General features: G+C 35.5%; 1 protein-coding gene across 7 annotated transcripts in view; it reads left to right on the top strand.

Moving 5' to 3' along the window:
* kifc3 (kinesin family member C3) overlaps positions 1-15,911 on the top strand; it is a 124,159-nt gene that overhangs the window by 45,475 nt on the left and 62,773 nt on the right. For 6 of the 7 annotated variants that reach the window (XR_007935741.1, XM_051931503.1, XM_051931499.1 and 3 more), the window contains 5 exons: positions 2,024-2,163; positions 7,799-7,988; positions 9,365-9,540; positions 10,101-10,166; positions 11,552-11,692. Coding sequence is in view for 6 of the 7 variants with exons in the window: in XM_051931503.1 (XP_051787463.1) it covers positions 2,024-2,163; positions 7,799-7,988; positions 9,365-9,540; positions 10,101-10,166; positions 11,552-11,692 (713 nt within the window). In the remaining variant the exon portion in view is untranslated. Of the gene's footprint in view, positions 1-1,997; positions 2,164-7,798; positions 7,989-9,364; positions 9,541-10,100; positions 10,167-11,551; positions 11,693-15,911 lie in introns of all 7 variants that reach the window. The other variant, XM_051931505.1, reaches the window with a different exon arrangement.

Below are 15,911 nucleotides of genomic sequence, written 5' to 3'. Positions count from 1 at the left end.
ATAACTACCGCTTTTTTCATATGTCATTACCTGTGCTGAACAGTATGATCAGTTCTTTTACTGTACTGTTATATAAATTTGAAAGGATGTGGTGATGTTCATCCTTTTTCTTTTTACATATAATGTAGCTTTAACTGTCAAGCAGTTTTTTAATCAAATGTAACTAGTGGGATGTAGATGGGGACCATATAATAAAAGTGTTGCTTAAGTCAAAATTATTTAATCACACAAAATAAAACCTATTTTGCATTGGTTTAGAAACAATGTGACTTTTCAGTATTCTGACCATGTTAAATTTGATGTGAATTATTCTTCCATTTTCTGACCCTGCTTAGTTCATTTCCAGGTAACAGGGAACTGGAACATATTATGGCAGCATCAGGCATTAGGAAGGAATGGGCTCTAGATGAGACAGCAGTCCATCCTAGGCCACATACCACCCATCCTTGTTTATACCGTATTAAACAAATGAGACCATTAAGGTCTTCTGGCTAAGGCCTACTTGCTGTTCCAAAATCTAGATAAAAGATTAAAGGTGACAAAGCATTCTCTGTGATGGCCCCTAGACTTTGAAACAGCTTACTGTCATGCATGAGATCAGTCTCATTTAAAAACATATTTTTATCTCATAGCATTCATTAATGTATATGCTTCTTAATTTTTATCTGGTTGCTGGATGACTTATTCGCTGTTTAGTTTATTTTTGTTTGTGACTTTATATTATTATTTTTAATCATTTTACCTGCTTTTGTCAATTAATTTATTTCTACATATTTGCTTTGCTGGAGTTTGTTTGTTCCACATATTATTCATTATTCATTCATTTACGTATTTTTTTTTTTATTTTATACCTATTTCGTGTTTTCTATATGCCCTATGATTTACTTTGTGCTGCTTGGCTTGAAAAGGACTGTGCAAATAATGTAATTATTATTATTATTATGGACAATTTTAGAGACAGCAATAAAGAAATTGGAGTTCACAGATATAACTTGCAAAACATATGAAAATGTATTCCTTTGATACTAACCTGAATCTAGGCAAGTTTCAAACTTGCACGTTTAGAGACTCTGGCATCTGTTTTTAGAGGAGTATATTGACAAACCTTTTGTAGAATTCAGGGTATATACTTAATTGTAAATAGTTTGTTTTTTGTTATTGACAACAGAAAATTTTGGGTTGTTTCAGTCAGCATCAGTGCACACCATTGTACATACACTTTTAAACATACAGTTAATATACATAAGGCATCATTTAAAATGTAATTGAACTTAAGACATAAACAGATGGTTTAATATAGTACTTGACTGTAGTTTTCCAACCCGTATTTACATATTAAGGTGCTTGTTGTGTGTCAGAGATATGAAAAATTATTCCTATGTTGCTATCCATCCATCCATCCATTTTCCAACCCGCTGAATCCGAACACAGGGTCACGGGGGTCTGCTGGAGCCAATCCCAGCCAACACAGGGCACAAAGCAGGAAACAATCCTGGACAGGGTGCCAACCCACCGCAGTCCTATGTTGCTATGTAATGTTTATTGAGATGTTTGGTTGTATGGGTGGGATAAAATCTTCTTTGATGTCCAAAGAGAATGCCCTCCATACAGTATCAATTCAAAAGTGATAAACTTACTATGATCACTGTATGATATATGTAGTAATTCTGTCCAATTGTGGAGGCTATATCCATACTTCTCTTCCTTCTTATTAATGCCATGATTAATGACTATAACTACTTCCGACCTTCTTTCCTCCTTATCTGAAATGGCTACCTTACCTTGAAAACTGTTTGTTTCCTGACCTGAAAAACTCAGAAGGAAGGTGAGCATTAATTTGCTGCTTCCAACCTTTGTAAATATGAGGCTGCTAATATATTGTCAATTGTCAAACGTTTCATTAGTCACCTTTTCTTCATTTTGTTTGCTATTATATTTTCAACTTGGTAAACTCATGTACAGCAGATTTCACAATAAGTTTTTCTTTCTTGATTAAGGAGAGTTCATTGCTTTTTCTTCATAGCAAGTGAAGTGGAATTCCTGATGACTGAAGAAGAGGAGAAACCCATTCTTCCATTGCAGTCTTCTCCATTCCAGTGTAAGGCAATGACAATGAACCACTCAGAGCAAGCCAATAATCAAAGCCAAGAGTTTTTGATACAGGTATGTATCACCTTAGGTACAGTTATGTATCGCCTCAGCCAAAAATTTAATCCAATCCACTTATGCAAACAACTAGATCAACCTCCTGACTTTTGTTCCTGCTTGTAAGTCACATAAACGGGCTGTTCACTGTCATTTTTTTGCCGAATGTGCCTAGTAATTCTGCAGTTTCATGTACATTTATTCTGTTCTACATTTTGCTTCTTTTTGAATGCATATATTTAATTATTTATTTGATTCTGAATAACTTTTTGAAGTTCACTTGTAATATGCAATAAGAATTGGCTACTACTTGTTACCCAATTTTAGTAAAGCTACAATCAAATTTAATAATGATCAATTCTAATAAGGGCAAAACGCATACTTTAGACATGCTGGAAGAGCAGAGAATGCAGTTAATCATTTAGAGAAAGCAATTATATGTTTAAACTTGGTGTTAAATTACATACTTGCATTACATCTTATAGTTACAGTTTAATTTGTCATAATAAGCAGGTGTGTTGTGATGTTTCATTGTTTAAAAAATATGAAATATCATAAAGCTGATACTTAATGTTATACTGAACTGTTGATTTATGTTTTTCATAGCATAACAGGGTGGCATGGTGGTAGCACTGCTGCCTTGCAGTAAGGTCACTTGGGTTCGCTTCCCAGGTCCTCCCTGCTTGGAGTTTGCATGTTCTCCCTGTGTCTGTGTGGGTTTCCTTTGGGTGCTCCGGTTTCCTCCCACAGTCCAAAGACATGCAGGTTGTTTGCTTTGGTGATCCTAAATTGGCCCTAGTGTGTGCTTGGTGTGTGTGTGCCCTGTGGTGGGCTGGCGCCCTACCTGGGGTTGTTCCTGCCTTGCGCACTGTGTTTCCTGGGATTGGCTCCAGCAGACCCCCGTGAACCTGTATTAGGATATAGCGGGTTGGACAATGACTGACTGACATTCATAACAATCTACTGTTATTTATTTAATCTGTCTTTCACGGAGTTAACTCAATATTAATACTTTAATAAATTTCAGGGTAGCCGTATTTGCAGCAAATTCACAGAGAACAAAGCCATAATTTTTTAATTAGATATTAGTGTTTTTGAAGAATGTGAAGATTAATTTTTAATCAGAGAAACATGGTATGTACTGTTTTTAAATCATGCTACCAAATGTCTTTAGAAAGTTTGTTTTCTACTAAGATTATGATTGATATCCACAGAAGCCCCAAAACACACTTATAAAACTGTGGAGCATTTGGTGTTTAATATGTAATATTTTAGAAGCTCTCTCAAACGTAGGATATTTTCTGTGATGATAATTTTAACAAGACCCTTTTGATTTTGAAATTAATTCAGGCTTGCAGTTATATGTGTTTTTTTTTACTTCAGTTGAGATTTCAAAGAAAAGAGCACACAAATGAGAAGGCTAAGTTCAAGTAAATGGCAACTGCCCACCTGCAGTAACACAAAATATGTATTATCAATAACAGGACTGACTGATATGCAAGCAATAATCTGTAATTGAAATTCGTCCAACTAAGAGTACAATATAAACATTTTTGAATGATTCACTCACATTTTGAAGTCTACAAGTACAGTAATCCCTCGCTATATCGCGCTTCGCCTTTCGCGGCTTCACTCCATTGCGGATTTTATATGTAAGCATATTTAAATATATATCGCGGATTTTTTGCTGGTTCGCGGATTTCTGCGGACAATGGGTCTTTTAATTTCTGGTACATGCTTCCTCAGTTGGTTTGCCCAGTTGATTTCATACAAGGGACGCTATTGGCAGATGGCTGAGAGGCTACCCAGCTTACTTTTCTCTCTGTCTTGCGCTGACTTTCTCTCATCCTGACGTAGGGGGATTGAGCAGGGGGGCTGTTCGCACACCTAGACGATACGGACGCTCGTCTAAAAATGCTGAAAGATTATCTTCACGTTGCTATCTTTTGTGCAGCTGCTTCCTGAAATGACATGCTGCACGGTGCTTTGCATACTTAAAAGCTCGAAGGGCACGTATTGATTTTTGATTGGAAAAACAAACTCTGTCTCTCTGTCTCTCTCTCTCTCTCTCCCTGCTCCTGACGGAGGGGGTGTGAGCTGCCGCCTTCAACAGCTTTGTGCCGCGGTGCTTCGCATACTTAAAAGCCAAACAGCCCTATTGATTTGTTTGCTTTTCTCTATCTCTGTGACATGATCTGCTCCTGACGCACACTCCTTTGAAGAGGAAGATATGTTTGCATTCTTTTAATTGTGAGACAGAACTGTCATCTCTGTCTTGTCATGGAGCACAGTTTAAACTTTTGAAAAAGAGACAAATGTTTGTTTGCAGTGTTTGAATAACGTTCCTGTCTCTCTACAACCTCCTGTGTTTCTGCGCAAATCTGTGACCCAAGCATGACAATATAAAAATAACCATATAAACATATGGTTTCTACTTCGCGGATTTTCTTATTTCGCGGGTGGCTCTGGAACGCAACCCCCGCGATGGAGGAGGGATTACTGTAGTTTTAAAATTCATATATATTTTTTTTAATTTGGAGGGGTACAGAAAAAAAGATATTTAATTCACGTACATACATTACAATTTTTTATTGCTATTTAAGTTCTTTATTGGGCACCGGACTTCATAAGAAAATGACAAATTTTTTGTTTACTTTTTTCTGCTGAATTTTCATGCATCAACAGAAAACTTGAATAACTTTTACTTCTAAATAGTCCAGTTTACAAGAGGATCCCTTTCACTCTTACCCTAATGTACAGTAGAACATGTTAAGAATTGTAAATATTTCAGGCTGGAAAAACTTTCCATTATTGTAATTTACTGTTATGTGTATAGCTAAGAAAACTCTGATATGAATGGTTGTTTATTGACATTATCTAATATGACCTGCTTCCATTAATTTTACTCTTTTCTCATATTGCTAAAGTAGGGTTTAAATCTTAGGAGTTGAAAAATTTTCCTTACAGACATATTAGTATTAAAAATGCAATTAACAGTGTAAACTTAAAGTGTAGAAACAAAATATTATGTAGACAGATGGAGCAATGATATGCACTGCTGCCACATGGATCTAGCATTCCGAGTTTGAATCCCATGCCTGGTCATTGTTTGTGTTGAGTTTACATGTTCTCTCTGTGTCTGCATAGGTTTTCCTCCCACATCCTCTAAGACATGCCTGATAAGCAAATAGGCAGCTTTGATTTTGGCCAGGAGTATGGGTGTGCCAGAGTATATGTGACATTTTAATGAATTGTCATTCAATCTAGTTCTGTAGTCCTTGCCATACCTTGTATATTCATCACCTCCATTGACAAATAATTTACTATTTTTTTTATGATTCAACAAAAATGTTTGTTGAAAAATAGATACATTCTTCCTGCTTTTATATCACTTTACAAGACAATTAGAGTTAGATGCTGTTGACAAAGTGCATTTGATTAATTAATGATCAGGAAAGTGCAAAAACCTTTGCCTAATACCATTTGTGCCTGTGGAAAGCAGCGAATAAGGATTATTTAGAAATGGTGTACAGTGAATTAAGTTCTGGGTGTAGACACCCCAGCAAATTCTCCTAGAACCAGAACTGCATGGAACACTAAAATATGGTAAGAAGCTAAAATTCTACTCCCAGGGATCTACAGGTCTGTTCCAGTATGGTGAATATTACAGTTCTGCCATAAATGAATGCTTTTAAACAAACTTGTTTTAAGGAACATCCAGCTCATGAAATATAGCTCCATACTATCACCAGCACTTGTTACACAGTATTTTATTATCATAGGACCCTAGAGAGGAGACATGTTGGATGTTGGTCAGGCATGTAGTTAACAGATATTCTGTTTTCCATACTAGGACAAGAAATTTAAACTTGAACTTGTATAGAAAATTATTTGAAGTTGGTGATCTTCACTGGGAAAAGTGGAATAAAAGTAATGATGATGAGAAGCTAAAGTGGTTTTTCAAGATACTGAAATATTTAGTTTTTCATGCATGGTTTTTGCATGTTGGCTAATTTTTTTTATTAAGTAAAAAGTGAAGTAAAATCAGTTGTGTGCTGTTTGACTTGATGAGGATCAACAAGCCAAGTTTGTGTACCTTTTTCTTAATTTATATAATCATAATCTGCTATTCTTTTTGCTTAATTTAGATAAACATCTGCTATCTAATTTCCCACCTGTTTTCTTTGTTTACAGGAAACCACTTGGTCTGTTACAAGAACTTCAGCAGTACATGTAATTTTTCTTTAAGTAGAGTACAAGTATTCCCATACTGCTGTGTTTTTGAGCTTGTTGCTTTTAAGTAGACAGACCTTTTGAAATTCCATTTATTAAATAACTCCTGATGCTTTGCTGTTGTTACACCCACCTTTGCAATGCTTACACCCAGTGGCTACTAAATGCATGTTTAGTGTTTGTAATATTTATGTTTTTATGTTTTTTAACCAACAGTTTTATTTTTGTGAATAATGTCATTATGTACAATAATATGAAATTGTTAACCATTATTGCATCCAGTTATTTAAATATTTTTTAACCAAATGAGACTTAAAATTTTGTGTAACATTTTAAGGTGATGGCTGATTTTAAGTTTCAGTTGCAGATGTTCTCTTATTTTTAGGGCTCACTTCATGCTGATATTCATGTGATATTTAAGATTGTAGAGGTGAAATGAAAAAGCAAACCAAAAACTGTACCACTGAAGCTACATTTACTCAACAATTAATTAAGCCTTTAGATCAGAAACACCTTGCTCTGGTTTATTGCAAATTATGTAGGATGACTTCAGTTTGAACAAGCTAATGATTGTAAAAGCAAAATGCACCTTGTAAGTGGAAGAAGAGTCTTCAGGGTTTTTTTTTTATTTTTAATAATTGCTTTCCTTATTTTGCATTGCATTATTATTAAGCATTTGTGCACTTTAGCAGGGTGTCAATGATATAATATGGTCACCTTGCAGTTATAACTTTAGATATGTTAATATTTTCTTCATATCAGTATGTATCAATGTAATAATAGTGACAGTAATAACTTAAAAGTCATCAGTGTTCTGAATCTGCCTGCAGATTAAAAAAAAAACAAAACAAAACACCCAATTCAATTCAAAAATGAATTTAAGGGCTAAAAGCAATCATTTATTTATTTTTCAAAACCTACTTATTCCAGTACAAGTTTGTGGGAGACGAAGGCAGCAAATATACAGGAAACAAATATGGACCAGCTGCTCATTTGTCACAGTGCACTGACATGTACACACTTACTTATACAGGTCCTTTAAAAGCTAGCACATAAATTAGTCTGACAAACATGTTTTAATCTGTTTGATTAAAATTAACCAGATAATTCTTTTGAACACACAGAGTGTATACAGTCTCCGTACTGACTTTGTTGGAGCAAGGATTTGAACTTTAGTCTCAGGTGTTTTCAAGCAGTAGCAATAATTATAGTACAATCATTATTTTAATCACATTTACTAATTTAAACTGTGCAGAATACAGTTAACTTACTTATGTTAAAAAAGAAACTGTTTGTTTGTTTTGTATGTTTACATAGTGTTAAACACAAGTAGACCAGTGACGTATTGCTTATAATTTACATGGATTCTTTTTTAGTAAATGTAATTAAAAAAGCCTTCATGTATTTCTTTTCTTTAAAGTCACTCCAAGAAAAATTATGCCAGTTTCAAGCCCGTTTTTGTAGTGAAGAGTCAAATAGAAGACTACAGATTCAGTTAATGAGAAAGGCCCATGAGCAAAATATTAATGAGAAGCTGGCACTTATCAAGGGCTTGCAAGATGTTGTCACTGAACAAGAGGCACAACTTCGAAAGGCTGGGACCAGCTCTGGTAAGTAGAGATCCTGTAGCAAGTAATTATATTTGCTAGTGCTTGCTCTTCCTTTTTCAGAGTCAAAGTTTACTATCATTAGTAATCTATTTTTCAATTAACTTAAAACTTGACAGTTTACTGCATGGTTTGGCAGTTACTTTAAAATAAAATATAGTATGTTATGATGATTAAAGAGACTGTAGATAATCTTTCACCTGGATCTGATAATTAAAGGACCAGCGGCAGATCATCCAATTTTACATGTACTGTACAGTCATAATCTATTAAAATGTATTTTCATAGTTTTCACATAGATGCGTTTTAAATGTATAATTTTATTATGCCTGTGATAGGGATCAGTGGCTTCTAGACTGCACTCTTGATGTTAAAATGATATTGCAATAAAATATCAGTGAAAAACAGTTGTGTAAAGAGTTTACAAATCTATCAGATATTTGGCATATCATGCCCCCAGAGTCTAAATTAAAAAGAAAAACCAACAGGTGTGTTTTTGGTCATTAATCAAAAAATGATTGCACATCTTAATCTGATCAATGTTGTTATTCTGTATATGACATCTCCCATGATCCCCCTAGAAAGCATTCTATGATGTGTATTATTGTGAGGTAAGTGAGACCCCCAACTTTGTTATGGATTTCCATGCTTTCACACACCCTAAGCTTAACACACACACAAACACACACAGAATCGAATCATACTTGCACTTAGGCAGTGATTAAAAGTGATGCTCCTCTATACACCACTTAGGGACTTGCTTGCTTTAGCTTTATCAGAGCAGATGGATGTTCGTGGGGACCCCCAGACACTGGAGGCTGATACATCTTGGTTATTGCCACTTACCAGTGATGCATTACCCGTTACCATGCTGCTCACTTTTTTAGGCATCCCTCCTTAGCCGCTAACCCTGTGAGAAAGAAATGACAATCTACCCATACCAGGTGCCATGTACCTCAATCACCCAAGATGTAGAAACAAAGTATATCAGAATAGTCTCCAGCTCCCTGAGACTCAAGAGTTAGATTGAATATCTTCAATGAATAGATGGATGGAAATACTTTGCAGGATTACAGTCACCCTAGGTCTAAAATGTTCTTATCTTCAGTGCCATAGCATCAAAGCACAGTACTTTTTCACTATATACTGCACAGTGTTATATAATATTGTGTATTGTATTTACCAAATTTTGACTTACACTTTATATTATATAATTTGCAGAGTTTTGACTATAAACAGTGTATATTAAACAATTTTAGTCCTCTTTAAATTAGCAGATTCCTCATGAAGTGAAGCTTGCAAACCCACAGTACAACTCTCAAGAACCTGCTTTCCGATATTCTGAAAATCAGTTAATTTTTTTTTTCTCCTTATAATAGCAAGACGGTCTAGTTTGGGTAGTCGTCCAGTTCCATCCATCCAACGGCTAGTTGACTCACTACATTCTGCACAACAAGAGAAGATCCATCTACAGGAAGATTTACTATCTCTTCAGGATCTGCTCCGCAGCAGAGAAAATGAACAACAGGCTATGATTGGACAGTTACGAAACCAGGTAAACAGAAAAGTGGGCATTTGAATTTCAGATTTTTTTTTAAATCTCATGTATAGCAGAAAAGATGATAAGTTCCAGAAAAGAAATACAAGTTAATTGAAAATAGAAATTAAATGAAGTTTAGTATAAACTTGATTTAGTTTGTAGTCCTAATATTATATAACTAATCCTTACAGAGGAATTCACAAAACCTGAAATAAAAACCTTAATCACATATATTTTTATCTATTCCCACTTTTTATTTAGTTTAGGAAGTAAGACTATATTTATGTTATATATATTTTAATGTACAATATAGTATTCCAAGTAAGCCATTGTGTTAATATTCCCTATGGTATAGGTTCTGAAGATAAGAAAATTTAAGAGAAGCTAGACTTCCTTTAGTTACTAAAGGAGGGCTGTATTTGACAGTTGATGTGATTTCATGATATTTTGATTTATTTAAAATGTCAATATTAACTAAAATATCTTGAAATGTAGAAGTAGATAACCAATACAGTAGTTTGAGTGGTATGAAGAGAGCAAAGGAGAAATAACATTTAAATTTATCTGTAATGCAGGTTGAAGATTTAAAAAAAAAGCTAAAAGACCAAGCTCAAGAATTAAACCATTTTCATTCTAAAGCGGTGAGTTTCTTAATTTTTCAATTTGTTGCACTGTTAAACCATCCTTTTTGCTTGTATGTATTGTGGCACGCGGCTGGGGGTGGCACCCAGCCGGGACGCCGAGGAAGACAGGAGGAGGGCGCATGCCTCCTCCAGACCATGAGGGGGCGACCGCCCTGGTTCCTTTGGGGGCCACGGGTGCAGGGCTTGGAAGCCCAACCCTGTAGGGGCCCGTGGTCTCCCCCCATGCCTGAAGGACCCGGAACCCCAACACTTCCTCCACACCAGGAAGTGCTGCGGGGAAGAAGACTGGGTACACCCAGAGGGCTTCCGGGAACACAGCCGGCACTTCCGCCACACAGGGGAGTGTCTAGGGAGTGTCGGGGATCACCTGGAGCCCATCCGGTTACTTATAAAAGGGGCCGCCTCCCTGCAAAGGAGGACTGGAGTCGGGTGAGGAGTGGACAAGGTTTGTGTGCAGGAGAGTGGAGGTGGCCTGAAGAGCAGGCAGAGACTGAGAGAGGCCTGGACTTTGGGGGAGTTTGGTGCTTGAAGCACTGGGTTGTGCACTTTATTGGACTGTGATTATGTATAATAAACGTGTGGTGGACTTTAACATGGTGTCCGTCTGTCTGTGTCCGGGCAGCTTATCACAGTATCTTACAAAAACTTAAACATAGTTTAATTTACTGACAAAATAAAAGGTTTATTTGTATGTTATGGATGGTCAACCTGAGGCTGTTTAGGAGTGCCCTACTGAGTAAACGAACATGGACACACAGCAGTGTTTGTAAAATATTGATTTGAAATTAGGTCAGTTACTAATTAATTTTCTACATTATAATATTTAGCAATTTTGCACACTTAAGTAAATGCCTTGTTCGTAATATCTTATAGCTTATATATACTTTAAATAACGTGATTTAACTTCAGTTGTTCTGAATTGAAACTCAGACTTTCTGATTAATTCATTCATATTTTTACTGGGTAAATTTATACTTGCCAATTAATGTATCATACACATCTTAAATGTTGGTGGACAAGAGAAAAACCAAGTTGGACCCAGGGAGGAAAAACAAAGTCCACATTAGCAATATCCAGGGAAAGATTTCAACCTAGACTGTGGTGTTGTGAGGTGGTAGTACTAAGTGCTGTGTCAATGTGCTGCTCATTTTCTTAATAAATGTTTTCAAATTGGTATATTTTTATATTGGTAATAAAAACATCAGCTTTAAATTTAAAATAAAACTAGAAAGGCTGTAAGAGTATACGTGTATGTGGTCAATATTTTTGCTGTTTGTAAATGGTTTAATCATGAAATTCCAAGTGTTGCTTGTACTTAATTATATATTACAAGCATTTTTATTGCTTTTTATTACATTATTGCTCTTTCAAAATCTAATAAGGGTGCAACAGACTTGGAGAAACACTTACAGATTTTGGAGTCTGAGAATGAACAACTGAAACAAGACCTAACTTCCTGCCAGGATTCCTTGAAGGAACTTCATTCAGACATCTCTGTCTGTGTTAACTGCTTACATGAACAGGTAAAAATGATGTTGTTTGGTGATAATTATTATTCGGGCTGTTATGATATATACTTCAAAACATAAGACTAAGTGCTAAGGGAGAAAGGAGGAGTCATTTCTGGAGCATATACGGTATGCACTCAGTCTAAGGTTAAGACGTTAATAAGGATGAGATGTAAAACTGAGGTCCTGACTCTCTGTGGTCATAAAAGATTCCAGGGCATCCTTCATACGGAGTAGGGTTTTTCCCAATGTCCATGCTAAATTGCCACCCACGGCCTAGTCATTCTGGCCCCCTAATCTTCCCCTGTCTCCTACTTAGCCATCTCTTTCACCAGTTCAGCACCTAGCAGCTAATGTGTGGTGAGAAATAAGGAGCAATCATGACTGCCATTGCATCATTAAAGTGGATGCTACACATTAGTGATGGTTGAAATGGCTCCCCAGTCACTGAAGCGTTTTGAGTAGTGACAAAAGCGCTATATAAATGTAAAGAATTATTATTATTAAGGTTTACTGGGAAGAAAGCAGTTGATCTGACACTGCTGTAGAAAGATTTTTTTTTGCACTTTCTAACAATAAAATGGTGCATCTCTGTGCTTTATATTTAACATGATACATTTTCTAAGTACTTTATAAAAGGGAATAGTTTCATTCAATAATACATTTTTGTCATACTTGTGTGATTTAAAGCTGTGGGAAGATTGAAGTAATTTGAGATATTGCAATCTGTTCAGAGATTTACTGCATGATATGACACATTTTTTACAGTAAATATAATATGGTGCAATTTAGTTATTGTCAACTAATCTGAATTCCAACCTGTTTTTCCTGATAGTGAGGAGTGATAACAACTCATTGTTAAGGTCATCAGGATTTTTCCATAATAGTGCTGATGCACTATGATATTTAAATGAAGTGGCATAGATTTTTGGGACTTAATTTGGAGGGGAGTCAGACACAGCTAAGGTCAAAACATAAATTACCATGAGATTGTTTGTTAAGTTTTAACAGTTTACTAAATTTGTAGTTGGAAAAAAAATACACTGCATCCTATGCCAGAAATCATTAATTCGATAGTACAGTATCTCATCTTCACATGGTCTTTACTTTGTTTTCCAACATAATTCAAGCTCCGCTTTAATTACATAACCATCTCATACAGCAGTATGATGTCACGGTTCACTTGGCATGTGCATCACATACCTACTAACAAAGTAGCATCATAGTAGAGGTCTGCACGGTACTAATTTTTCAGTCTTGCTCCCGCAGTGGTCCCAACAATATTCCATCCTTTTGGCCACTCCTACCCTCTTTTTCTCATGTGCGTGCAGAAGGTTTCATTCTATTTTGAACTGCTTTCCTGTTTTCCCTTTTAAAAGGCACTTGAATTGGGCTCATAGCTTAAGTGGAGTCATGAAACAGCAGAATCTATGAGGGGAAAGAAAAAACACACAGAGCTGACTAAATCCCTTCATAACAATATCAGAGTTGATATTGTTTTAAAAAATATTAGATAGATAAATTTACAATGATGTCCTCTTTTTAAAACTTAAAATAATGTTCTGTCTGATATTTATAAAGTCCAAAAAATTATCCAGGATTCTCTTCTTCATTACTCAGATTGTGTAAACAAACATCAGACCTACATATCTTGTCTGATCCATGTGCGTGTTTTTGCAGTCATTGTAACTAATATGTGGTACAGGGTTTGTTTAAAGAAAAGCACACATGGTAGTTTGACTTTGGTGACAACTAGGAGAACTGGGCACAGCCACGTTACTATTGTTATAAGCGTAACAGTATCCCAAAAAGAAAGAAAGTGCACATTACAGAAATGTAAAATAATAATAATTAATAGCAATGTTTTTGAGTAGAACATAACTTGTAGGAAACTGAATTTGCACTCAGGAGAGCTTGTATGTGCAACTTAAAGTTCACATTCACTCTGAAGAGCACAAATGTTCTTTAAAGGAAGAGGGATCATCAGCAGAAGTGACAGACCACTTGCTGGTACTTGCTTCAATATAATTGAAAAAGCAAAAAACAGAATTTTTACAACCAGTGAGGACTTCTTCTAGTCTATAATGCATGTAGCGGTCTTCATTTCAACTTCAGATGCTGGATGTTAGTATATGTTTTTCCTTTTTTGTTATTATGGAAGAGAAATCACAACCCTACAAGTCCTTAAAAAGTTTTCTTAGAAGTTGAACATAAACTAAGACATTTAAAATTATTAAGTTGTTTGATTAGAAAAGTTACTGTAATAAACATCCGTTGCATATGAAGGAGAGTGTCACATTTCGCTTAAACCCTGGTTTCTGGTCCCTTTGTTTAAAAAACAAAATCTGGTCACCCTTAATAGATAAGTCTGTTTTGGCTTGCATGCCGCTAATATAAGGATTTTCAATATGCTGAATTTACATGCACCCTTAGAGCTAACCACGTTCTTGAATACATGAAGGTAAGTTAATATAGATACAAAGGTAAGGGATAAGAAAAATTACAGCAAAGCCAATAATTGTTGTTGTGCACATGCCCTACAAGCATATATGCATATGTACCACAATGCCTGCAATGATATTAAAAACTCGGTTAAAAAAGAAGTACAAAACACCCCCACATCACAGACACATGCAAGCTATCTTTTCTTCATTACCGACTGAATGCAGTTTTACAATAAAGCTTTGATTGATATTGTATTGATTATAACATCTTTGATAAATATAATAGTAAAATAAGTTAACATATAATTTATTTTTCAAAAAGTTTCTAAGATATTCATCAACGCTCTTACCCTCCTGCACACAACTGCAAAAATAAAGTCTTCTTGCCCACATCTGCTCACATTGTTAAATTTTACTCCCATACCACAAAAAATTGAGTTGGGTCCTGTGGAAATGCAGACTTTTACATCACAGCACCCAGAACAAATGGCAGTAGAACCATGACAACCAGAAATCCAAAATAGTGTTGCTCATACAAACAAAAATGCAAAATGATGGCACCCAAGATAAAAACCTTACAAAAAAGACACCAACAAGAAAATGCTAAATTAAAAATGAAAAATGATTAATGTGGTCCTGACACTCTGTTTGTGAGGGTAGACCTAGCCATCCCAATTAAGTAATTTCAAAGTCCTTCTAAGGAATTTGTCAGGCCAGCTGTGAAGTATAAGTTCTGCATCATATCTCTAATGGCCTGTGCTTTGTATATCTCCAGTTTGTGGTGATCAGCTCACTAGATATCCAGAACATTGCAAATGACTGCTCCCAGTGAGTGGGGAGAAGCTTCTGAACTTCCATTTTCATTCTTGAATTGTCAGACTTTTTAACCTGAAACAGAGAGAGTCAGTTCAGCATGAACAGCACTGGAATGTTTTTTAAATTCCACCATTTAAGGTAGCTCCTCTTCCAGAAACACCCATAGGGCATCTGAGTATTTTTTGGAAAGGCATCATGACCTCAGATATTTGAGATTTTGATTTTGCAACACATATCTATGGCACAGTGAAAGTTACAGTTTGATAAAGTAAAGGATGCAACACCGTATGGCAGAGATGCAGTCCTGCAGTTTCCCAACCTAGATAGTGTCAGCATTGATATCCTGTCAGTGAACATTGCAATAAGAAAGTGTGATAGAAATCAACATCTTAATTAAAGAAAGAAACATATCCTCTAAAATGACAAATCTGATAAAACTTTTCAGTCAGTAATCAGGCAGGAGGAAAGCTTGTCCATCTGCATCATTTATTGCACCTGCAGCATCAAGATGAGGAAGGAGTATTCGTCACAGCAGTCTGCTACAGCATGATGAGAATGGTCTCAGATGCAAAAAGAAAAGAGATTTGTTTAATAAACTATTGAATTTGCATACAATGTCAATAAATGCATTCATTTCATATTCTGATTGGTTAAAAGACATGAGGTGTTTAGCATATATCATAACCAGCCTAAATAAAAGTCTCCAGTATTTCCTTGTTCTTCAATATTTCTTAGTTTAGATATTACCCTTGAAATCTTAGGGTATGTAACAGCTATCAAGTTTTATTGTTTACAGGACATCTGCTGATCTCTTAATCATACCTGTGATGTATTACATCAACCTGTTCCTTGTACATTCTTGTCTTTTGTTGTTTACTTGACCTATATCTAGTTTCTTGATATGCCTGAACAGGTTTCTGACATGTATTAACCCTCTTTTACTTCTAAGATGGATGCTATATTTTAATATGGAA

This window comes from Erpetoichthys calabaricus, chromosome 9, assembly GCF_900747795.2.
Source record: "Erpetoichthys calabaricus chromosome 9, fErpCal1.3, whole genome shotgun sequence".
NCBI classification, from domain to species: Eukaryota; Metazoa; Chordata; class Cladistia; order Polypteriformes; family Polypteridae; genus Erpetoichthys; species Erpetoichthys calabaricus.
Note: the sequence above shows the minus strand (reverse complement) of the source record. Positions and strands in the feature narration are given on the sequence as shown.